Source organism: Diadema setosum, chromosome 19, assembly GCF_964275005.1.
Source record: "Diadema setosum chromosome 19, eeDiaSeto1, whole genome shotgun sequence".
In the NCBI taxonomy this organism is placed as follows: Eukaryota; Metazoa; Echinodermata; class Echinoidea; order Diadematoida; family Diadematidae; genus Diadema; species Diadema setosum.
Window position 1 is genome coordinate 1,448,514 of NC_092703.1, and position 27,943 is coordinate 1,476,456.

Consider the following 27,943-nt stretch of genomic DNA (forward strand, 5'->3'; position numbering starts at 1 on the left):
ACTACTACTACTACTACTACTACTACTACTACTACTACTTTTATTACTACTATACTACTGATAACCATACCTAATGATGATCATGATGATAGCGATAATAGTGAATATAACATCATAAGTATCAATTATGATGTAATTTATTGTAATTTTTCTTATTTTTCCACATTTTCCGCTTTATTATTAACAGTTCAACAATCCTCACAATTACACATGATTATTATTGTTACCATAATGATAAGGCCCTAACAAAAAAGTCCTGTGGTACTCCCTGTGGTACTTGTCGGTACCACACAATGTACCACACACTTGGAATGTTACCACAGGAACTGTGTGGTACTGTACCACAGGCTTGTAGGGTACTCCCTGTAGTACTTGTCAGTACCACACAATGTACCACATAAATAAATGTTACCACAGGAACTGTGTGGTACTGTTTTACAGGCTCATGTGGTACTCCCTGTGGTACTGGTTGGTACCACACAATGTACCACACAAATATATGTTAACACAGGAACTGTGTGGTACTGTGTCACAGGCTCGTGTGGTACTCTGGGATGTACCACAGGGCAGTACCACAGGACATTACCACAGGAAAGTTCCACAGGACAGTACCACAAGACAGTATACACACAAATTGTCCTGTGATATTTTGGGACGTATACCACACAACAGTACCACAGGACAGTACCACATGAATTGTCTTGTGGTATTTTGGGACGTACCACAGGAGAGTACAACAGGAAAGTACCACAGGATAGTACCACAGGACAGTACCACACGACTTGTTCTGTGGTATTTTAGGACGTACCACAGGACAGTACCACAGGGCAGTTCCACAGGACAGTACCACAGGAAAGTACCACAAGATAGTACCACAGGACAGTACCACAGGAATTGTCCTGTGGTATTTTGGGACGTACCACAGGACAGTACCACAGGATAGTACCACAGGACAGTACCTCACGACTTGTCCTGCGGTATTTTGGGACGTACCACAGGACAGTACCACAGGGCAGTACCACAGGACAGTACCACAGGACAGTACCACAGGAAAGTACCACAGGATAGTACCACAGGACAGTACCACACGACTTGTCCTGTGGTATTTTGGGACGTACCACAGGGCAGTACCACAGGACAGTACCACAGGATAGTACCACAGGACAGTACCACACGACTCGTCCTGTGGTATTTTGGGACGTACCACAGGACAGTACCACAGGGCAGTACCACAGGAAAGTACCACAGGACAGTACCACACGACTTGTCCTGTGGTATTCTGGGACGTACCACAGGACAGTACCACAGGGCAGTACCACAGGACAATACCACAGGGCAGTACCACAGGACAGTACCACAGGAAAGTACCACAGGATAGTACCACAGGACAGTACCACACGACTTGTCCTGTGGTATTTTGGGACGTACCACAGGGCATTACCACAGGACAGTACCACAGGATAGTACCACAGGACAGTACAACACGACTTGTCCTGTGGTATTTTGGGACGTACCACAGGACAGTACCACAGGGCAGTACCACAGGACAATACCACAGGAAAGTACTACAGGATAGTACCACAGGACAGTACCACATGACTTGTCCTGTGGTATTTTGGGACGTACCACAGGACAGTACCACAAGAATTGTCCTGTGGAATTTTGGGACGTACCACAGGACAGTACGACAGGAATTCCTGTGGTAATTTTCGATGTATACCACAGGAGAGTACCACAGGAACTGTCCAAAATCCCACAGGAACATCATAATATGGTGCTATTCCACACAGAAGTACCACACAGCAAATTAAATTCGTAAGTACCACAGAAAAATGCCACAGGATATTCTTTTTTTTTTTCTTAACATTTTATACCAGAGGACTATCACATCAGGAGAATATCAAACAGCAGTACCACACAGGAGTACCACACAGGAAAATTGTAAGGCAGAATCAACTGAAATTTATAACAAAAATACAAACAAAAAAGCACATATTAATGTTCATAGATGAGTTATGCTGTGAATTATAACAATTGATTTGCCATTACTTATCCTGTCCTTTACTCCTACAGTATTACCTATTTAGTGAAAGTGCTGATGTAAAGCATGAGAAATTTCATAAGGACTTCTGTGGTACTCCTGTGGTACTCCTGTGGTACTCCTGTGGTACAAATTTTTACATAGCTCATGAATATTCATAAAAAGCATTCTAGATTTTAGAAAATACATATATGACTTAAAAAGTCAAAGTATTAATGATGGAACTTACTTTGAACTTTATGAAAGATTGTCTAATTATGTTATGTTATTCCCAATATCATAGATATTGTTATGAAAGTGTAATTTCATATCTTGATAATAAAGTATAATCGAGTTAGTAACCATGCCTTAATGCTTTATGGATAGACGGCCATATATATATGTACTGATAGGGTCGATGGCTACCTAGGAATAGAATATGACTATATAGATCTATTATAGGACTAGATTGGCACTTGGCCATTAGACTCTCGTTTGAGGTTATGTTAGGAGTAGGACAGGTTATTAAGTAGGGCCATGTTTGTCCTGAAATCCATCACTCACCTATCAGGAATATTCCTTAAAATGTGGCTAAAAGTCTCCCAGATTTTTTTTTTCGATCTATCCTGTGTGGTACTCTCCTGTGGTACCATGGAAATGCTGTGTGGTAATGCTGTGTGGTAATGATCGACCTGTGGTACTGTCCTGTGGTACTGTCCCAAAATACCACAGGACAGTTCCTGTGGTACTGTTCTGTGGTACTACTCCTGTGGTACTGCCCTGTGGTACGTCCCAAAATACCACAGGAATTCCTGTGGTACTGCCCTGTGGTACGTCCCAAAATACCACAGGAATTCCTGTGGTACTGTCCTGTGGTACTGTTCTGTGGTACCGGTCCTGTGGTACTTTCCTGTGGTACTGCCCTGTGGTACGTCCCAAAATACCACAGGAATTCCTGTGGTACTGTCCTGTGGTATGTCCCAAAATACCACAGGACAATTCCTGTGGTACTGTCCTGTGGTACTTTCCTGTGGTACTGTCCTGTGGTACTGTCCTGTGGTACCGTCCTGTGGTAATTACCACAGGAGTACCACAGGACTTTTTCGTAAGGGGGACTAAACTAGATTTAGTTCTACAAAAGTCTGAAGTCAATCGAAGACCACAGTAGGCCCTTTTACATGGGCTTTGATAATTCATTGTCTGCGGAGTGATAAAAGCATGCAATACTATGCTTGCAGAGGTTGGGTAACATTAGCATTCTTGCATCCATAGAAATATACGGTACAATATATTACACGACATGTCATAGTTTTGCCCACTATATCGAGTACACTCACTAGTAGTGTTTCCGTGAAATGAAATGCAAAACCATCCGAGAGTTGCCGCTGCGGAGATCACCGCTATGGCCTTCCAACATTTGTTAAACCGCACAGGGGACTTCATGTCGCTGATACCGATTCGAAGAGAGAGGGAAAGAAGTCAAGGCCCAGCTGGCACGAGAGGAAATGAGAAAAATTGATCCATAACGCTGTTCTCTGTCGATACAACCAGTACATGATATTATTATGACAGCACCGTATCACGAAAATACAATATCATGTACAGTATCACAGCAAAGTCGAAATCAACACAAGCATTCGTGCCTATAGATGCAAACCTTCACATTTCACAGTAGTTGATTTGCTCGGGGATGTGACGTTTCGGATTCGGGTATTCACCCATTCTCGTACTCAATACACAGTCATGTATTAGTGAATAAACACTTTTGTAACGTGTACGTAACTGTGCGGACTCTCTGTCGTCGTGCCCTATTAGGGGAAATTTATACTTGAACTTCAGAGTGAATGAGAGTGTTAAGGTCATCTGAGGGGGTGGGTGGTGGCATGGACCTTGGCGGTAAGGGGCGGGATAGGGATGGGCGAAGTGTTTAGATCGAGGGAGACATGGAATATGGAAATTGAATGGGTGGGATGGTAGGTGATAGAAGAGAAGGTGGTGGATAGAAGATCTTTGGTGGGGGAGGGAATGGGCAAATTTGGGAGGAGTGTAACATAATGGGCTCTGTTCAGGGACTGGGTTGAATTTATTACACTAGTGCAAATTAATATGTGTTCCCCTTCTTCAAGCAGAACAAGCTTTATGCATTGACAATTACTGTATACAAATGATGACTTTTGCTGATTGATCGAGTTGTAAAGAAACACTCAAGCATTCAAAATTGTCTCTTGTTAGATAATATTTTCCATTCTTCTCGCTATGCAGTAACAATACACGATATATCAGATAATTAGGAATCTTAAATTTCGAATAATCACATTGTATCATAGCACTAGATCATCGATACAAAACAAATTTTTAAGAAAACCTTATTGTTTCATTCCATTGTCGAAGAAAAATCTCTCATTGTACATCATCATTCTTTTTTTAATTGAACAAAATTTAAATTATGGGTTCTGATCGAGGGACGGGGTTGAATTTACATGAGTGTATAGTTCCCATTACGTGTCCCCTTATGGTGCGGAACAAGCTTTATGTATTGACAATGTATGATAATGAAGAGTTGTATTGCAAAATGGTCTAAGCGCCATATTTAAACATTTCAAAGTAAGTCCGTCATCAGATAGAGCAAAATTAAACCTTTCCAGTAATACCTCATTTGCAACATACCAAGAAATATTCTTGAAGTTATGATTAAAATAACCTGTATTTTCTTATTATTTTCTTTGTTTTTAGCAGCTTTAATCACTAATATCTCAACTTAAAGGACAAGTTCGCCTTCATAAACATAAGAATTGAGAGAATGCAGCAATATCAGTAGAACACATCAGTGAAAATTTGAAGAAAATTGGACAATCGATGCAAAAGTTATGAATCTTTAAAATTTTTGTGTTGGAACCGCTGGATGAGGAGACTACTAAGGCTTGTGATGTCATATGAGTACAACAGTATACAGAAAATGTAAAGGAAATTCAACATGTTTTCACTTTTTTCGCATAATAAAAGAGTACTTGACTTGCCTCTTTCTAAAGGCAATGGGAATAATATTACCCTTATGTCAGTAACGAGTCGAGGGAATGTGTACTCTTTTCAAAAGATAAAATTTTGTGAAATTCTCTTTATATTTTCCTTATATTGTTGTACGCATGTGACATCATACACTGCAGTAGTCTTCTCATCCAGCGGTGAATGCACAAAAACTTCAAAAATTCATAACTTTTGAATGGATTGTCTGATTTTCCTCAAACTTTAGGCAATGATGTGTTCTGCTAATATTGCTATATTCTCTCAATCCTTATATTAATGAAGGTGAACTTGTCCTTTAACAAAAATGTGTTTAGCTCGTTATGCGCTAAAACTCTTCACATGCAAAGGACTTTGCGAATTGATCGAGTTGCACAGAAACACTCAAGCACTCAAAATTAAAAATTCCAAACATCTGTGAACAGATGGTTAATCAGCCGAATTAACAGTTCCAGAACGGCATACTAGGCAATCACAACGGTCTGTGGAAGAACTAACAACTGCATGTGGTAAATAATTTATCACACGTTGTTTGTTTTCCGAAGCTTCATAATCCACACAGTGGTAGCACGTAGGTTATAGGACTAGGCCTACCCATCATCACATATTTTCAAACTGATGGAAGCTTTATGCCTTTAACTGATGAGATTATTGTAGGCATACCGGTAGAGGTACCAAGGAGGTGCAGCCATGGGCGAGCCTTAATAGTCCCTCCGTTGGGAAGACGTCAGATTAGGTGCCTGTTTACATCACAAAATCACAGATTATTTACATCAAAAAATCACAAATTATTTACATCACAAAATGGATATCTTCTAGAGTGAAAATCTTCAGGGACATTGAGCCTTCGTATCAATCACAAGAGAGATGTTCCGTCGTTTCATTACAGTTTGTTGTAGTCTTAACCCTATAAGCCCAAGCTATTTTGACCCCTGCCAGGCCCAAGGGGGGCACATTGTGCCCCCCCCATATAACTTCTTTATTATATGATGTATGACCGTCATATTTGGCACATGGGTAGAGCAACTCGTACTCTACATGACCCAACATATGAAATTTCTCAAGGTCATCCACTGAGGGCGCTATTCACCAAAATTTAAAGAAATACATAGGAAATATGCTAAAATCATGTTTTTTCTGTTTATTTCTTTATCCCCAGTATATATCTTTTGTTTTAACATCAATCATTTTCATATTTACCACAAAGGAAAAGCATGTCAGCCTTCACTGTTTGTTATGGTTAAAAATTCTCAAGGTCAACACATGGGGGCGCTATTCAGTACAATATAAAGAAATATATAAAACCTATGATGTATTGCTTGGAATGAATACATATAATGGTACTGCATTTCATATTTCCAAAATATTGTAATTTTGAGTTTGCAGATTGATAATATGATAAACAAATGATATTACAGGCACACTTTGTGTGAAAATAACACAAAATAAAAGGGTAGTCTTTGGAAAATGCTGTATTTTCAATTATTTTTATTATATCTATTGTTTGATGCCTATGTCGTATAGAAAATAAAGGAAATAATAAGAAAACCATTTCAGGGTAATTCACAACCATAATTCCTTCACCCTTTGGTCCTTCAGCAAATTACAGCCAAGAAACCCCCCATTTCATCCATTATTATACTGTTAACTGAAATTGGAACAGAAAATCATGCAAAATCTGACGAACATGGTTGTCAGTTTATGGTTGCCATGGCAACCAGCAATATCGGACATAGCTAAATTATACATCAAAATGTGCGCAATAAGATTTTATGAAAAGTCACCAAATTTGGTTGAAATCAGATAAAGGGTATAGGAGCGGCAAACGAAAATATGGTAGGGGGGGGGCACAATGTGCCCCCCCTTGGGCTTTATAGGGTTAAAGTGAACTCACCAAATCTCTCAAAAGCTTTTATTATTTTTGTTGTTTATTTTGTACAACTGTTTTGTCCTTCGAGGCTGTACCATATTTTTTTTTTGTATGTCTCTTGTAAAATAATCATTTCCCCTTCCTCTCATTATAAAGTAACAATACACAAAATATTAGATAATAAAGTCGTAAATTTTAAACAATTACATTACGTCATAGAACTATACAAAACAAATTTAAGAACACTTTTTGATTGTTTAACTCCATTATCAAAGAAAAGTCTTTCATTGTACATGGCCATTGTAATCATATTTTTTAAACAAATAAATCTAAAGTCAAGACGACAAAGGATGGTTTGAAATTATACTATGTACCCCACCCCACTACACTCAGGGAGGAGTTACTCTTTCGTGTTATTGTTTGCAATGATAAATTACATTTATGTATGTTGCATTCTTCCTGCTACTACATTCTTAATACATAGGGTTATCACAGTTAGTCATTTTGAACAAAATACTTTGAGAATTGTGTATCCCTAGATCATTGTAGATGAAAAATGAAAATGTTAGCTTATCCATGATCGAACATTTTTCTTTTTTTAAATAAAATATCAAGATAACTTTATAACTAAATGAAAGGACAAACTATAATTTTTCCATATCCCAACATCCATTGAAGGAGGTACACGACTATTGGAACCTCTTTAACTTCATGCCAGCACTTCGGACAATCTTGTGGAACCCCGCATGGGGTGGATGATTGTGTATTCACCGACATATCTCTATACTCAGAATATGGACAGAGGTGGGCCTAACCGATTATAGCGCCATCAACGAGCACTGTCATCACATTCGACCGGGCACTCTTCACAGCTACAGAGGGTGCGTTAGCAGTTACATGTAGTGTTTTAAAACCGTGTGGAAAGCATAATTAGTACTAATTGTATATAAAGAAATAAAAGTATCAAGTGTGTGATACTATGTTAATTAAAACAATTATTTCAAGATGGAAATCATGCGTACAGCAAAGGTTCGGTGTACAACCTGAAATCCATTTTAGAATATATACTACTTGACACGGACGGAATGACACCACTCAACTGTTTATCCCACTTTCCTTTGCTTTTCACAAACACGAATTGCGTTCCTCCGGCTCCAGTTACCCTTACTTGCCTCGTGCAAGCTGTTATTTTCTTGATTCTCAATTCTCACCATACCGCATTCCTTTCAATAGCATTCGATGTCCAGCTTAGAATAGGAATGTTTACTAAAATAAATGGAGACACTGTTTTACATTGTAGTTGGTGATAATTCTTTGATGATACAAGATACAAACTTATAGGGAACAACTTGTTATCGTCAAAGTCCATTTCACGAAGACCTAGAAACGACGAAAAGTTATTTAACTTCATCGTGGGTTTTTCCGAGACTGAGTAGACAATGATACAAAGAGATAAGAATTGATTATCGGCGATTGGTGTGCCACATGTATACGGGATATATTGTATGTATTATCTATAGGCATGGAACTACAGATAATGGTACAAGTGCTGGGAATAATGTTTTATCCTTCGCGAGGGCGGTTTTAAAAGATCAACAAATGCATAAGTAATTAGCTGTGTCGTATTCTTGGAGAAAATGCGTTCGATTTCGTCAATGACAAACGTGGAATACGCGATCATCAACCAACCCGCCCCTGCGCCTGGTCATGCGGTATCCAGGCAACGGGATGCACACGAACCAGCAAGAAAGCCGCGCCGATGAATAGCTGATGTTTTCACGTGTGAAGTTTTTCCGGGCAAACGTGCAGAGTTCGTGTTTTATACTCTAGAGAACACCTTGCAAATACAAAGTTGATATAGATTAGAAGCGGGTATAGTACGCTTTATGAGAGTAAGCGATGAAACCAGCGTTATGATGTCGCCTCAAAGTGGATTACATCTTGAAGTACACATACCTACCCAGAAGCATGTACTGCGTTACATAGTCATATAGTAATTCTGTTTTTATAACTATTACTAACAGATTCAATAGATGCGCTGTCTTGTAATGTTGTAAACCCCTGTTACCCTTCATGAGATTGAGTGACAATATTGACACAGAAAGCCCCATAACAACGTGCACAATGTACAAAGTCCCTGACATTGAAAGGGAATAGGAAGGTGCATGTTACTATGGCATATGACATATCAATACTGTAATAATATAGATCCTGTTCTTCTCTGAAAATAGATGATTGCTCTGTCACAATATGGTTCACATTTTAGTAAAGTTTCTTTTTAATCATATAAGCATTTTCTGCTTCCCTTGTTTGGTATAATCTAATCACCTGGTCTTAATTTTTATCCGTTCCCCGTTTTTCTTTCACAAACACTGATTACTCGGTGCTTACGTCAGCCAAACAAGCTTGCTTTCATGTAGGTCCCGTCATATCTCTCTTTGTACAACTCGAACCGATTTTGACCAGTTTGTCTGTAATGACAAGATTAATGTATAGTCGTCATATTTGTTAAAATTTAGGATTTAATGATCTTCGTTAATTTCCTATGAAGAAACCCACCAGCATAATATGTTAGGTAGGTAGGTAGAGATAGATACATAGATAGACAGAGAGAGAGAGAGAGAGAGAGAGAGAGAGAGAGAGAGATACCATGACAGAGGAGATATAGTTGAGTAGTGATACACGATGAACGCTAGGAACGCCCACAATTTTCTTTTCCTCTTTCTCGACCTTCTCTCTTCCCCTCATTTCATTTCCTAAAGTGCGAAATCGTGACTTAATAATTTGGAAGTTTGAACCATAATCACCTTGGCCTACAAACTCTTTTCATCTACTGACACAATATAGAAACGCTGCAAAGCAATATATTATAGATGTCAGTAATGCACGCTGCACTTTGGTTTATTGCAGGACATACAGCCCTTTATCATCCAAAAACTAACGCTGTAATCTCTCGTAATAGCTTCGTGAACAGCGGGGATTTTTTTTTTCTTCCAGCAAACGACATTTCATTCAACCACACGATGCCGATAACGTTGAATGATCAGCCTATGAATGAAATTCAATACTGTTAGACTTAGGTAATCATAAGCCAAAGAAAACAGGAAATTGTAAATAACAACAAATATTATTAAGCTAATGTTGCTATAACCGTGGCTTCTTTTTCCTAATTTCTTAGTAGAGTCATGCCAAAATATTGCAAACAAGGTAGAATGCCACATCTTAATGCACAAATACTTGATATGACAATAGCTATCTGAATGTGTCAGATATTCTTTTTTTTTTAATCTCTTCACTGAAGTGAACAACTCAGTAGCGCTTTGTGAACATACATTTTATTAAACCTATTGATTAATAGAACTTTGGTACATAATGTTGCAGGTGATTGACAAATTGCCCTATACATCGACGTAAATGAGCACTGAATTGATCAGTGTTTAGTAGCAGCCATGATGAAAAATCATGGGCGTATATACTCGAGAGCAGGATTCGAACCTACGATCTCCTGATCACCGGACAGGCGTCATCTCCACTAGACCACCGAGCTTCCGCCCGACAGCAAGTGTTGGTTCTAATCCTTATAGCATGCATGAAATTCTTCCGTATAGATGTTTTCATTGCAACTGATTGACAAATTGCCCTACATCGACGTAAAAGTCCTGCTCGAGTATGTACGCCCATGATTTTTTTTTTTATATTTTTATCATGGCTACTAATAAACACTGATCAACTCAGTGCTTATTTACGTCGATGTAGGGAAATTTGTCAATTAGTTGCAATGAAAACATCTCGACGGAAGAATTTCATGAATTTGAATTGGTACATAATGTTACATATCGCAGAGCACACAAGAGGGAGAACATTTAGATAGACAGATCGACATACATAACAGAAAGAAAGATTGCAATATAGATTAAGGGAGAAAGAGAAAGAGGGAGATATGTGATAATATAGAGAGAATTAAAACATGTAACGGACCTTTAAAGAATTGACTGGCAGACAACGAAATTCGAGGACCTATTATTGGTTAGAAAAATCCAAGTGCAATTATTGATAGCAAACTGTAAGCTAATAGGGTTGTCATTTTCTAGCATCCAGGCGATTGCCACTTATTCATTGCCCGTCACTCTGGCAGATTTAGTCTTGTAATCTTCGATGCTATAATGGATGATATGGCATATATTATGAAATATATTCAGTGTTGGATCTCTTCTCTTGCTACGTACTCCTAATCTTACAGTCTTGGTCTGTGCATCACTAAACTTATCTAACATGCAAAATAATGCTTTATGCTTTTCTTGTAATTCCGTTTTTTCTTTTCGTTTTCACTGATGTCATGTTTTCTTATAACCCTAGTTTTGCACAGGCCAACCAATTGTCATCAGTTTACAGATATCGCTATGGAAGAAACTTGCATTCGGTCATCAAATGAAAGATGCGAACTGCCACAGAATTGAACAAGAAACGACACCGAGTAATGATGCAAGATCCTTGATGAGAGTATGGACAGGGTCATTATTGATTGGTACGTTATAACAGAGGAAAGAAAAAATGGGGGAGGGGAGAAACTGGAAGAATTACCTTCAAGACCACCTCTGTTTAGCCGATGTGAGTAGGAAGTAAACTGGATCTTTAATGTTTGACGATAAACACGATAACAAGAGAGGAAAACCACTTTTAAGTATTTTTACAATCCTTTAACCGGAAGTGTATTGTTCATATCATCGAAAGACTGAGATAAATGTCCACGATGCCCCTAAACCTTCCAGGAAACGTTTTAGGTTATACGCTATTCTTATTCAGGCTGATTACTAGAAGGTAAATTTCCTCTTGGTGTTAAACTCGAGAGCAAGCAGTGTAAGACAACAGGTTTGAAGATTTGCTGGTAGTATTTTTGTCTCCTCATCGCCCTAGCTCGACTTCATGAGAAAGAATTAAGGGGGTGTGTGACAGAAACAATGCAGGCAGAATAATAGGTAAGACAAGGAAAAAACAATCACTAAAACACCTTGATTGAACTAGTCAATGAACGGTAAACATTAAACGTGTTAAAGGGAGCCCTCACGGTCGGGAAGCGTGAGGTGGTTTCTGTGTTCAGTTGCACTGTATCATAGTAACGTGTGTTGCTCCTCAGCAGACGATACCTACCCTTAAAACGCCTCCTGGCGCCGCTCGCCGCTCAGTCAGATCGGATCTCTCCGCAACTCTTAGTTGTTGGTCGCGAGAGCTCGTTAAGTTAAAGCTAACATCGTCTGTTACTCAGACTGAACACATTGCAATACATCTAACTCTTTTCACAAGTTTGATTTGGCCTCAACTGCACGTTTTCAAGTATTACATTGAGAGAAATCGGGAAAAGTGGCTTGAAGGAAAATTACACAGCTCTCGAAAGGTTGACGGAAGCTATTGGAGAGAGAACTATTCTAAAGGAATATTTGCCCATCTTTTTTTTTTCACATCTCATCAAGTAAATATGGTAAGTACACTGATGACTTTATGCTTTTGGAATTGTTTGGCGGTATACTTTTGTTTGCAGCATGCTTTAATTATCATTTGTGTCTGTGTGAATATGTGCTACCTTTTCCATTGATAATTTTACTTGCGTGTTCTTACTCTCATTACATTATTTCTCATTAATTGTTTGTTTGTCAAGATCACTGTTTAAGGCATGGAAGAATTAATGTAAGTTTTCAGAAGTAAGAATTGGGCTGATTCTGTGAGTCGGGTTATACTGGTGATTGATAATCATACACACACAAAAAACAAACAAACAAACAAACAAACACACACACAGACACACGCACAAAAAAAAATAACATGAATTTCAAAGGTATGAAACAAAAAAATGGTGTGTTGGAAATGTGTAGAGAGAGGACATACTTCTATATGCACCAACTCGTCAGTATTTTCATGGCAGCCGCTGTGGACGGTCTTTTTTATTTTCTGACACGTTTCAGTTTTCAGATCACTGAATCTCTCAACATATCCATGACCTGATATCGATAGTCGTTTATGCCTAACACTGTTCAGCTGGTTAGGATCAATGACGCCACTGCACGTGGTGTTGCCCCTTAATTCTCAGTGCCATGGTTACGCGTTCGAGATAACAGGGTCTAATGTATGACTTGTAATCATATTCCAAACACAAGTTCGCGTTCTACAAATCTCTTCAATTGTTTCCGCGATAGTAGGACAAATCGTTAAGAATATTTTGCACCTTGAACTGAGATTTTTTGCTACCGATTTATGTGACCAAGTTGAATTAAAACGTAAAAAAAAAATCATTGTTAGAGTGCTGAACAAACATTGCTATTCAAACAAAGTTAAAACAATCACGACTATTCTCTTGGTGCATGCTGCGTTTTATTCCGCCTTTTGTTTTCTTACAAAATGTGGAGTCAAAAGGACATATAGCATGTACACGGTCTTCATGGAAACGTGTAGTAGCGCCGATTTTGACACTGAGTGGTCTTTGTCATGAAAGTAGAACTTATATCACTCAGAATAAAAGATTCTTATTAGGAAAGGACAGAAACAAAACAAAATGACATAAATCCCAATGGGGATCGATAAAGAATCACTGTATAATTCATCAGAAAATATCATCGGTCGATTTTCGTCTTTTGTTTTCTTCAAGATGGCTTGATAAAACCATGGGAATGCGCACTTTATCTCAGAATCTTTAATTGATCCGACGATTAGGATCATTTTATAAAGGCACACGCCCATCGTGTCATTGACATCTCTCCGCGCTTCATCTTACTGTGGATGGGAACAACTCGTTGTCATGGTGACACTCATCACAGATTGAATAGCCTCAGGTCACCGCTATATAAATGTGTTAGATAGAGCTATACATAAAGCAAAGCTTGACTAGTTTTCACTGAGTTGTAAAATATGAAGACCTGGTAATGATGGTAATGACAATGTCGACGGTGAAAAATCTTGATATTGATAGATTTTGATTTAAGAAAATGTCAAAGGAAAAAGAGAAATGAAGAAGAAATTGTGCAGTTTCAGAGCAATAATCAATACTAAGGAGTGCTACATGCAGGGCTGCTCATAACTCCAACAAGAAGCTAAATTGATTACGAAAAGTTTTATCGCAAAACAAAATAGATATTTGCGATTAAAGTTGCTGAAACGCAAATAAAAGAATAAGAAAATAAGGTATATTTGAAATCATAACTGTCGGAATATCCCATGTTATGATGCAATTGCGTTGCCATCGGAAAGGTTTAATTTTGCTCTGTCTGATGATGGACTTACTTTGAAATTTTAAAAATAATGCTTGACCCAGTTTGCGATGAAGCCTATTATATCGTAATCAGATGATGGGCGTGTGAACACAAGCAGAGTGAAGTTAGGTTCTCAATGACATGGCTTGGCTGGAATAGTGCGATAACTGCATAAAAAGTATAACGCCGATATTTTGTGCATGATACGTGAGACGGACGTGGTTGTCATGGTAACTGGGAAAGACTACACGTTCACCCCCGTCTGTAGTAACTGATCTGGCTAGTAACTGATCAGTGGGAGTCAGTGGGAATGCTGGGGGATGATTGTACCAATTCTTGTGGGATTCATTTAAGAGTACATTATATATCTATTGTTGTGTGATGTAATTATTTGCTTCAAAACGGTCTCATATTCAAGTAATGTGCAGTTTAATGCCCCGTCACTGTACAGGCATGCTAGCCTGGAACCATTAAACTGCACATTACTCGAATATGAGGCCATTCTGAAGCAAATAATTTTCACACAACAATAGATATATATAATGTACTCTTAAATGAATCCCACAAGAATTGGTACAATCATCCCCCAGCAGTCCCACTGATTCCCACTGATCAGTTACTAGCCATCCCCTTTAACACAGAAACACCTTATACTCTCCGACAGCCACTCGACTTTGAAACGCAATCATCTAGATCATAATAAGACAACTGTACACAGATATAACGGGTGCTACCTCTTTTTCGAGCTATTTGTTTTTAGTAAGCAATATGAAACCTAAATAACTACATAGGATATTGAGTAAATAGAGAGAAATAGAGAAATAGAGATAGACGGATATATAAAAATACTAATAGATATGGAGATAGATATATATGGAGAAATAGAGACAGTTTTATAGCTCTATACATAGGCCAATGATAGGAAGAGAGATTGATGGAAAGAAAGAGACAAAGAGAGAGAGAGAGAGAGAGAGAGAGGGAGAGAGAGAGAGAGACGGAGAGAGAGACGGAGAGAGTTAGGTATATCTCTTGGGAAAGAAATACATACACGAATTGCACACATTCAAAAAGGCAGACACGTACACAAACACATACGTTTTACATACACTTGCTCGCTTGGGATCAATGGTCGTCATGTAAAAATTACGTTGGAGCTCCAAACCGTACGATTACAATGACTATAATGACAGTACATATGACAACCATTGATACCAACCACTCGGTTTTGTCCTCTCAATAACAATAATTTGTTCCTTTTGACGAGAACATCGCTTTAAACTCCTGATGTTTTGAATATTGAAAACCAGTAAAAACAGCATCAGCCTTCCCAATCAATATCTACTCTGATTAGCACAGATTTTAATGTTCCCAAGGCTGTAGTTCAGCTTTAATTTTCTCAAAAGAGTTGCTGGGATGATGCACAGTGAGTGTAACTGATCAAGTGACAATATAAAAAAAAAATAATGGGCAGGTGAAACCCGAGAGGAGGCGGAGCAGGAGGAGGATGAGGGGGAGAAGAGGGAGGAGGAGGAGAAGAAGAAGGAGGAGGAGGAGGAGGTGGTGGTGGTGGTGGTGGTGGTTGTAGAGGATGGGGGAGGGGGAGGAGGAGGAGGAGGAGGAGGAAGATGAAGAGATACGAGAAAGGGGTTGGTATACATCCCTTCGCTTTTGAAATTGTGCTCCATTTTGACTGAAATGAAACGTGGATTTTGAAGTCGTTAAACAGCATTTTGTTTATTTTCTTCTTTTGTCCATTTTTTACCAGCGTGAGTGTCTCTCCCTCCACGTGGGACAGGCTGGTGTCCAGATGGGCAATGCATGCTGGGAGTTGTACTGTCTGGAGCACGGCATCCAGCCCGATGGTCAGATGCCTTCTGACAAGACCATCGGAGGAGGTGATGACTCCTTCAACACCTTCTTCAGCGAGACTGGAGCAGGCAAGCACGTCCCGAGAGCAGTTTACGTCGACTTGGAGCCCACGGTTATTGGTAAGCAACGAAACTCATCCACCCACCAATCATTTTAGCCAACCAACCAACCAACCAACCAACCAACCAACCAACCAACCAACCAACCAACCAACCAACCAACCAATCAACCAACCAACCAACCAACCATTACCCAACCAACCAACCAACCAACCAACCAACCAACCAACCAACCAACCAACTAACCATACAACAATACAACCATACAACCAACCATACAACCAACCGGCCAACTGACCAACCAACCAACCAAACAAACAAACAAAACAACCAATCAAACAGTCAAACAAGCAAACAATCAAACAACCAAACAAACAAGGAAAATGGAACAAACAAGAAAATGAAATTCAGACAGAACACAAGAGAGGTAATTTGCATTCATGTTAGTGCATATTAGTCTTAACATTCCGTATTTAAAACACGTTTTAAATATCGAAATAGTGTGCGCACAGTGTAAACAAACATACTAGCAGTGACTAGTATGATGATGACAAGTGCGCTGTATACATCTTTGAATTATTCAAGATTGGTATTTGATGGGAGCACACATATAAATACAAATGTGACTTAGTAATACTGAATTAAATCAAAACTGCAATTCATATGCGAAAGAAAACCAACAATGAATATGAATAATTTTTTTTTTCTCATTGCCATGGTATCTGTTTCCTGAATTCTGGGGTCCAGTGTATACTGCATTGTGTATGCATTATGTGAAAATAACTCAACAAAATAAAAGCTTAAAATATTATGTATTGGTGTCAGAAACCTATGATCATACCATTTTGCTCTTCAAAATTTCATTTAGAATGAGGATGCAATTTAACAACTCCCTATTACTGAAACCAATCAATGACCACCTGGTATTCAGGAAATTGTCATTCGTCAATAACGAGACCCTCTGATGAAATGAGTCCCGAATCTGAATAGACATGGGTCAGAATTCTGCCAATAAAATTGGACACGAGCTCGCAAGGGCGCCTCGTCCGTTCAGTTGATAAAGAGCTATAGCAACAAGAGAGGAAGAGGGAGAGAGAGAGAGAGAGAGAGAGAGAGAGAGACTGAGGGGGGGGGGGGAATGAAAACCCTTGCAGGTGTATAAACAATGTGCCAACTCATGATGAAACTTTCTTAGTATTCAGGGTAGTAGTATATAGTTCATTTTTGAAAATGAAATATAATTGTCACAGAGTTATGAAATATGAGATTCCAACTGTGCCACTCTAGAGAATAATGAAGAAAGAAACAGTTAGTTTGCTAAAGATAATAAAGAATAAACAATGAAACAGAATATACAGAAATATAAACAATATATTATATTCAACAAGATCAGTGGATTTTCGAAATTAAAATGACTCATAAGTTACATTTGAGGGCGCCTTTTGGAAACGTATAGGAAAACGATAAGGAAGACAAACTATAAAGGAAATTTGTGGGATCTCGTGATGCGTATAAAAGAAAGAAAGAAAGAAAAAAACAACAACAACAACAACAACAACAAAAAACATGGTTTGCACAGTACGCCTGAAGAGATGATTTTCAACACAGCTAGAAGAAGGAGGGAACAAGAATAAGGAAAAAAAAAAGAGACAGAGAGAAAAAAAGAGAAAGAGAAACATAAAAAAGGATACTTGTGGCTCCACTCCAACAGACAGTAGCAGTTTGCAAACCGCTATTCAACGAGAACCCTATGTTCCTTTATTGATATTAAGCTCGTGCTAAAAGTCAATGCGTCTATTCAAGCTGCAATCGTTTGTTTGCATGTGGGGATGACGAGGCGACTAGGGGGATCCTAAGAGTCCATTTAGGGACAATGGCTTAGCTAATCCCTTAATCCACCTGCATACACGGCGATCCTACCCTGTTTATCTAGTTAATCCAGCGGTGAATGAGAACATCACTTTGCGACATCCATCGATCGCGCTTGATCCATGTCGGCTATTCATTGACGTCTATAAGTGTTTGTCCGCTAATGATAACGCCAGGGCATACAGCAAGGAAAATATGAGGAACGGCTCGTGAAGTGGTAGCAACAACGGTTAGCCCCACATAGTGACAGAACTAGAGAATTAGACTTTAGATATTGATGGATAGTCTAGTTTCGTGCATGCATCACCACTGGCTATTTGCCTGCCACACGATAAGATTTGAAAAGCATGAGTATAAAGAGAGATGAAACGGCACTCTCACCCCATGTAAAGAAGATTTGCTAGATTCGGTTACGATAGTGTACTTCGGATTTTCAACATGCTGTTAGCGTTTTTGTAACTTTTGATCAGGGGATGGTTACGCACCGCTGAAAAATTAATGATTTCTATGAAGTCTAACAGCCAAACTAACACATCTCTGATCTTATGATACGTTTGTTCAAAAGTCAGAGGAAAGTACACGATTTCATCGGCTGTCAATTATTGTTCTTTCCCCAGAGATTTCAGCTATTCCATGGAATATAGATTCAATCGACATTGCAATGGAAAAGAAATCCATGCTCATCTGACAAATTAACGAAAGGCTTGTACATGGAAAAGAAGTAAATAGTGCGTTTTCGTCATCCTATTGAGACAAGAATATGTTATATAAATCCTTTTGATCTTTCTGGGGTGTTTGATTTACTAAGCAATTAACGTTTTGTAGTATTTTGAAATGATATTTGTGTCAAACAAACCTGTGAAGTCATCCGCACAAGATATTTGCCACAATTTGCGATTGTAAAAATGACTTTGCCCTATCAGCACTGATTGTTGATAGGCCTTATAGTAACTGTATCACTTCACAAAAAAATAAACTCAGCCGTGGATATGTGTGGATATTATGTTGCACCCTCTCTTAGTAAAACAAAACAAAAACAAAAAACAGCAACAACTGCACGTACAAAGAATAATTATGGTGATTATTCCACAGATAGAATCACAAGCACCACATTTACAAATTGCAGGCATGTTATTTGCACGCTCTACAAAACAACAAACATGGTAATTGTGTCTATTGTGCCTGCGCCTGATTTGATGGATAGCCACCGAAGACAAAAGTCACTTTGCAGCATGAATCCCGTCGCCATCCAAGTACATGTACACATTATTATCTCCAGTACCTGATACTTAGGAGTCTACTTGAGTAGGCCCAGCATGGCTCCAAGGCAGTGCTATTAAACATGTCTCTATCACAATAATTATATACATTATATCGCTTCTCTTTCTCTCTCTGTATATATACTTTGTGCATGGGATGTGAAAGAAAAAAGAAAAAGGATCGCACTTTTTTTTTCTTTTCAGCTACTAGTATCAATTTCTATTGTGGTATCCCAAAACATGAAAACTGTAAAAATGGATCCGACTACTAGTTATTAACAAAGAAATCTAATGAACGGTGGTGTAATCTTATCGCACAGTTAAACGTGTTACATACACGCGTACACCGTATAGAGCACAGCATTAATTTTATACAGGGCATGGCTCGCTGTCAACGACTAGACATAACAAAATGAATAAAAATATGTTAACTCATGTATACAATATATTTGTATCACATAATACGGGGCATAATGTGATTAAGTCAATCTGTGCTCCACGATCGCACGTACGTTCCGAGTTATCAGTAATATAATTACTCGGTAAATCGTGACAGAGTAATCCTTGGGCCCAGGATATAAGCTGTTACTGCCCATACGCACGAAAGTAGTACCCCTGCTGAACATTATTGATAATAGACCTATAATTACAGGACGTAATCTTATGAATGGGGTCACAGGTACAACTTGTGAGTAATAGTTCTGATTTGTTCTGTCCAGGCTGTGAGATCGTCTTGGTTTGAATGACGTGCCGAGTAAAACGACCAGACTTTGTTCAGACGAAGTGCAAACTATAGGAAGACATCAAGGAGAGATTGAGATAAAGGCGCCGGTTATAACCCATCCATCAGGATTTCGCACAAGTAATGTAGAAAAAAAAAGAAGTCCCAACAATTCAAAAGAAAAAAAAAAGGGGGGGGACACCAATATTTCGAAATGCAAATAATCTAAAATAATTGCAGTATATGCCGTCAGATCATAGAGAGAGAGAGAGAGAGAGAGAAGAAAAAAAAAACCCGGCTATATTGATAATAAAGCCTATGTGGTGTCTTCGGATAGAGTGGTAATCGAAATAATATACACGAGATATACAACATGAATTATCTTGTTATCATGAATTACAATGGCATTCTTTCAATTTGATTATGACAACTGGAAGAACACAATGGAATCCTTAATTCTAAGAACAACTTCAGCGCCATCAGTAGTATTCTTAATTCCAGGGGGGGGGGGGGCATTTCACAGAGCATTTTGGTCGGATATTTTTCTGACAAACTGTTACAAGCTACTGAAATCCTTGCGTCTGATTGGCTGAGAGCAAATTTGTCCGACAACTTTGTCGGACAAAATGCTTCATGAAATGCCCCCCCAGGAGACTATATCATTTTAAGTATCAAGATAATCTTATAAATTTACCATCACAATTATTACATTGATCAGTATAATCCTCTTTATATACTTTCAATTAGAAAAAAAAAAGGGATTCATTTCTTACTTACTATCCACATGATCACTGGCAGCAAGATTAATAGATAGCATCTTCCACTATGATTCAGAATCAGAAAGAGAAACAAAGAGATAGAGAGAGGGAGAGAGGGGGGGGGGGAGGTAGGAAGAAAGCAAATAAAATCTTTAAAAAACCAACATTCAAGCTTTAAACATCAATCCCATCATTTTTTTTTTTTATTAATCTACTCCCTTCTCCTAGCTTTGTTCCGTTACGGTAGAGCCGATACAAATTAGATATGTGCAATCGTTAAGTATGTATGTAATAATAATATTGTATTTGTAAAAGACGATTATTTTTTTATATGCATTTTAAGTGAGAGTACAAATATATATATATTTGTACTCTCATAAATATGTATATAAACCAAGACATGCGGGTAAAATAAACTCCACGAGAAAAAAAAAAAAGAGATTACGGTACACGAGTTTTCGCTCGTATGGCTCAATTTGCTAAATGTTATGTAGAATAATTTGTAAAAGTGCAGATCACATACTAGGCAAAGCTCTGTGGACGACCACTCATCACATCTATATCTCTCATGGGATGGGGGTTTACTCATGTCTTTTTGCAACCATTCGACATCTTAGAGCAGAAAACCATAGTTTGATGTAAATTTAAAGATCCTGGTAATATAGAAACTTGTGCATTCTAATTCGAAGTCAGGTTCTTTACTTCAATCGAACATAAGGCGAAACATGGTAAAAAGTATGTATAAGCAAAAAATTAAAGGAGTATACACGCTAAAAAGAATAGCACTAAATGTAAATGCAGTTTGTTATCACACGAACCTTGCACTGTATAACTGATCTTTGTTTTCTCGCAAATGCATGGTCTTTGTAAAAACGTTTATCTAGCCGACACATGATTATTACGAGAAAAATATAATACACAATGTTGCATACGAATGTAACCTATGTACATGCAATGTTTTCGCACGTGCGATTGAGTCTGTGTTTGTTCTGAGCGTATTACCTCATAACCACAATACTTCAACTGTACGTGACAGTATTTTAGTCAAGATAAAGAATCGGCGGAATACTTCTTTTCTATAATAGTCTACACATGGAAGTAGTAGTCCTGATCGCACTCTGTTCATCCCGCCTTTGGGAATGGATTATTCTTTAGACAGTCAACGAGTACATGGACTGATGGACAAAATGTTATATTTCTCTATGCAATCGTGATACATAATTGCTGCCCTTTACTCTCTCCCTCTGGAGTTCATTTAGACACTGTCTCCAAAGTAATTTCACTTGATATCGTCTAAGGGATGTAATGATGAAGGCATGAAGTTAATTACTAAATCTGAAATTTATGTAAGTCAAAACTGTTCAGGGCATTGCCCATTGCACTTGAACGCGTCTGCTGATTTAAAACCTAACTCAAATGTGGACATTAAGAAAAATCATTCAATGCTAACTTCTCAGGGCTGGCGAGGAAATGAATACAATATAGTTCCTTCTCTGCTTCAACTAAACCAGGATTTTGAGCTCGCTTGGTGATAAGGCAAACATTGCTTGAGGAAACCTAACTGATAAGGTAGATAGAACTGTTTAAATGTGACGCTGATTGAAAATTTATCTCGAAAGACAAAAAGCAAGTTTAGATAGTCACTTGCGCAGATTTGAAAAGCGTGTGATCATTGCGTATATCGCATTAATCCCCCTCGCCTTACTGGTAGTAAATGTATCTCCCTCCATAAGATGAAGTTCTGTTGGCTGTAAAAAATGGTGCCTTCTCGAAACTCATGCCATTTTTCATTCAAAATGCTCAATGTTTTTTTTTTTTTCATCCGATCCGTCGCTTTCTATGTTTATTTCCTCTCTTTGTTTTCTTTTATTTTAGTTCTCTTTCTTTACACATCAAATGCCTGTAAGCTGGAGCCATTCCCCATTCTCTTTCCATTACTATTCCCTATTACGCCAATAACACAATCATTCATTCTTCTGAATTACCAGTCTCTCAGCATCACCTGTGTGTAATCCATCATCCATCATGACAAGTAGGTCTCATGATTAAATAGATAACAAACAAACAATGCAAAGCAAACATTAGGAAACAATTGAGTACAAATCTTATAAATACCCATTAGTGTTACCATTGTATACGTAATATCCCCCGTAACTCACCTGCATTTATTGTTGGAGGAATTCTTGTCATTGGGTAATTTGACTTCAGGGCGGTGATTTTGATCAGTCGGTAGCGCATCTACCTCCAGATCCAAAGGACCCGAGTTCGATTCCCGAGTCTATCTGAGCAATGTTGTGTGTAATCATACTGTCCCCTCTAATGAGAAGGAAAACAGTCTGTCCCTCGGTTAGGAACATTAGAGATCCCGTGTGTGAGAAAGTCACAACTCATGCGCGTGAAAGATCCCGCTTCATTTATTCAACGCAAAGAGCAGGGTACATGTAACCCGGTGAAGTAGTCTAGCCTCACATTCAATTGGAGCCCCTTAAACCAACTAGCGCAGCTGAGCATGGGCTATCCAGAGTCCTTTTTTAGATGGAAAATGAAACAAACAAACAAACAAACAAACAGACAGTGAGCGAAACTAGCATTGATAATACATGTACTCCATTCTGTGATAATGATTATGATCTTCTTTATCCAGAATAATACATTACTCAGTATTATTATTGCTCCTCCCAGAGGGCCCTGCCATCACCCAAGTGTTGCCAGGTACTCACTTACAAACCTTGGTCAAGAAGAACACGTTGGGTAAAAAAAAAAAAAAAAAGTCTTGTCCAAGGATGTAAGTGGTGGACTGGACTTGCTTTTGATCTGGAATTACTTACGAGAATACACACACATAAAAAACCAACAAAACCTATTTTCTCTTTTCCATTCACTTTATCCATCTCCCTCACTCTCTCTCCCTTTCTCCCTTTTTATTTCTGTTTCTCAACGTGCTGTGCTTTTTGTTTTTCTGTCTATCAGATGAGGTACGGACCGGGACATATCGGCAGCTATTTAGTCCCGAACAGCTGATCACGGGAAAGGAAGACGCCGCTAATAACTACGCTCGGGGTCACTACACTGTCGGGAAAGAAATCGTCGATCTGGTGCTCGACAGAATTCGAAAACTTGTAAGTGAAACTGTTGAGACATTTAAAATGAGCCCTCTTAATCCTTGTTCGCCAAACGTCTACCACAATTACCTTTGTTTAGACCAATGGCATGAATAATCACGTTGGTGATAATTAAAACAACGGTAATGATCTTAAATTAAATCTAAAATTGATGATTTGATAACAATAACACTGTCAATGCGGTAGAATTAGAAGTAGCAGAGACAACAGGAAAGTAAAACCAAAACAAGAAACGAATGGCATCACTAAAATGGTGACGACAGCATCATTAGCAAACAAAGGATGACAATACAGATGACACCATTCATGGTAATTTTTATCATATTATCATAAAAAACCCTGATATGATAAGAAGTCGACAGATCTGTACGAAAGACATCACTCTCCTTTCCTTTACAGGCTGATCTTTGCTCCGGCCTTCAAGGTTTTCTGGTCTTCCATAGCTTTGGGGGAGGGACCGGTTCGGGTTTCACTTCGCTACTTATGGAGCGTCTCTCCATCGACTACGGAAAGAAATGCAAGCTCGAGTTCGCCATCTACCCCGCCCCACAAGTTTCCACGGCCGTGGTCGAACCTTACAACTCCATCCTAACGACGCACACCACCTTGGAGCATTCCGACTGCGCCTTCATGGTCGACAACGAAGCTATTTATGACATATGCCGCCGCAACCTCGACGTCGAGCGCCCGACGTACACCAATCTCAACCGACTGATTGGGCAGATAGTCTCTTCGATCACAGCGTCGTTGCGCTTCGATGGTTCACTGAATGTCGACCTGACTGAGTTCCAGACAAACCTGGTTCCCTACCCTAGAATCCACTTTCCTCAAGTGACCTATTGTCCTGTTATCTCTGCAGAGAAGGCTTACCACGAGCAGCTCAGCGTGGCGGAGATCACAAACTCCTGCTTCGAGCCAGCCAACCAGATGGTAAAGTGCGATCCTCGTCACGGCAAGTACATGGCCTGCTGTCTTCTGTACCGTGGTGACGTAGTCCCTAAGGATGTCAACGCTGCCATTGCCACCATTAAGACCAAACGGTCCATCCAGTTCGTCGACTGGTGCCCAACTGGATTCAAGGTCGGCATCAACTATCAACCACCAACCGTCGTGCCAGGCGGCGATCTGGCCAAGGTCCAGCGCGCCGTGTGCATGCTGAGCAACAACACGGCCATCGCCGAGGCCTGGGCTCGTCTGGACCACAAGTTCGATCTGATGTACGCCAAGCGTGCCTTCGTCCACTGGTACGTGGGAGAGGGTATGGAGGAGGGAGAGTTCTCCGAGGCTCGTGAGGATCTGGCTGCCCTCGAGAAGGACTATGAGGAAGTGGGCCTCGATTCGGTTGACGGGGAGGATGAAGGCGAGGTGGACGAAGAATACTAACTCACGATTACAACAAGTAGTCATTATGCAAAGATAGCAATCATAACTTATTTTCACCCTTCTGAGCAATGTGTGGTATTCCTTCATAGATTTCCAAGTACTCGGAATTACTTAGTGCCTTACTCAGAAGTGTCTGTTTTAACGCCCTCTGTAGTTGTCTATTTGTAGTTGGTGAATATGTTGATATTACAAAGAAAGAAAAAATTACAAAGCATTTCCACAATTTGTGTGGACGGCATGCATTCTTCATTTCTTTTACTTTATTCTTGTGATGCCTTCTCCTATTTTTTCCCCTTAAAAGCACGAAAATACCTCAAAGAATTGCACAGTTTGCGACAGGTACGACCATGAGTTCACGCAAGACTTTTCGGTAATACCCACCGTCTCACGAATATAATTTTTACATCTGTGATTATTTGCCACTACCCAGGAACAATAAATATCGCATTATATATCAAAAACACGTCACAAAGGTTATGGTGAATCATGTTCTGACACGGGTCTTCTTCAATCAGTTGCGTCGTAATATTATTCGGTGACTTTGTGACATTCTGATTCGCAGTGACAGACTAGGCAGTATCTCTGAAAAAGATGGAAGAGGTAGCACTTTTGTTAATCTAAAGGAATAGTGCGAGGTTCCATTAGAGTTTAGAAGTAAGGAAAACGATAGTTTTCATTTTCATAAAGTTTAAAGGGATGGTACAGTATTGGTGGAGATAAGAATTGGGCTTTTAACTTTTTGCGAGATACCATGGAAACACTTATAGTACAGAGCATACCATTTTAAGAGGAATTCAAAGTTTTTCTTTTTTTATGAAAATCAGGTTTGGAATGACTCTGAAACATCCAAAAACAAAGTAAAACAAAGCAATCGTAATAAAGTGTGGGTCACACACTTTATTAGAATCGCTCTTTTTTGGATATCTCAGCCATTTCAAAACCAAGTTTCATCAAATAAATGTTGAATTCCTCATAGAATTACATGCTCTTTCATACCTCATAAGAGGTTTCTCATTATCTCACCAAAAAATGTTAGAAACCTGAAATTAGGTCTCTACCAAAACTATACGATCCCTTTAAAAACTTTTATCGATTTTTTTTCTTTTTAGTGTAATGAGACATTATAAAACAAAAACAACCTCACGTGATCGTGTTGCTTTTCCAATAATGTCACAGCAACTGACTGAAATTTGTAGTTTATTACTTTTGTTACTACACTTCAATTTTGTTTGTATTCTGATGCTGTTTCTCTGGAAATTCACTGCCTTGTTGCCTTTGCACTACTTTGTTATAACCATCGACATATTTTAGTTTTGTGAATACGATTTTCTATAATTACTACGATCATTTATATTAGTACTACTCATTGCGTCATCATGTTTGACATTATCATTATACAAAAAGATCATAAGATTGCTTCTCGTGGGACTTTTGTCAGTTTGTTTCTTTGTAGCATTTTTTTTTTTTTTTGCTTAGAACGGAGTGCGTGGGAAATCCTAATTAATCACTATAGAAGCAATTAAATGTAGTTTATTACTGTGACTTTTGTATAATTTTCTATCACATTTCCTCTTGTTTAATGTGAAGAAATAAAAACTATACATGCCAACGCAAAAGATATCCATACTTACATACATACACACACACAAACATACATAATATGTATTATGATTTATTTATATTCGTCCCGGAATGTCAACGCCAGCCATGTTATGGTGTTCCTTAGTACTATAACACTTCCTTTCAATTTCAATTTCTTTCTCAAGTTTTTGTTTTCGCATACTTGACAACTCAATAATCTTTTGAGACTCGCATGTTTTTGATAATAAAGCTTTCCTGTTCAAGTTTAAATCTTAAAATGGAATATTTTTTTTTTCTCCCCGTCTTTACTGACTGCCACTAAATTATCATGGGGGCGTTGTGTTTGTGGTGTATTACGCAAGAGACCAGAGAGAACACTTAAGAAGTGGCTTAAGAAGGTATACACCTCGTGTATGCGTGAATGTGGTGTATGTTTGTCGGAATACAAAATAGTAAATAAGTATCTACAGTGTATGACACTCGATGTATTAGTGTTCGAGAAAGTGCAAAATTGTGTGAATGGAAATTGCGCTGAGAGAAAGTGTATATATATATATATATATATATATATATATATATATATATATATATATATATATATATATATATATATATATATAATATATAATATATATATATATATATATATATATATATATATATATATATATATATATATATATATATATATAATATATATATATAAAATCAATAATTGGTCACTAATACGTCACAATCCCTCTCACCCTTCCTCTTCCTAGACTCTATTATTTTCTATCAAACAACTACATGTAAATGATATACTCTATCTCTATCTCTTCCAAATTCTCTTACATATCCCTCTTGCAATTCCCTTTTGACTTTCACATTCTTTCTCTCTCCCTTTGTCTATTCTTCTTTTTTTTTTTTATACATGCTACCTTGCTTTACTCCATGAATTTTCTCACTACAATAGACACCACACTTTATCAGTGTCAGATATAACATGGTTTACCTACGTGTAACGATTTCTTCATTTTTTATACATGTTACCTTGCTTACTCCATGAATTTTCTCACTACAATAGACACCACATTTTATCAGTGTCAGGTATAACATGGTTCACCTACGTGCAACGATTTACACTTCTAAAATGGCAACATTAAACATCACTCTGCTCAAGGACTTTATAAA

The 27,943-nt window shown here is 38.4% G+C and overlaps 1 protein-coding gene across 1 annotated transcript; it reads left to right on the forward strand.

Annotated features, from left to right (window-relative positions):
- The first annotated feature begins 15,941 nt into the window (after positions 1-15,941).
- Positions 15,942-25,529, forward strand: LOC140242569 (tubulin alpha-1D chain-like). Its single transcript, XM_072322314.1, has 3 exons — positions 15,942-16,137; positions 23,655-23,803; positions 24,206-25,529. The coding sequence occupies exons 1-3, from the start codon at positions 15,957-15,959 to the stop codon at positions 25,187-25,189; spliced, it is 1,314 nt and encodes a 437-aa protein (XP_072178415.1). The 5' UTR covers positions 15,942-15,956; the 3' UTR covers positions 25,190-25,529.
- The last annotated feature ends 2,414 nt before the right edge of the window (positions 25,530-27,943 follow it).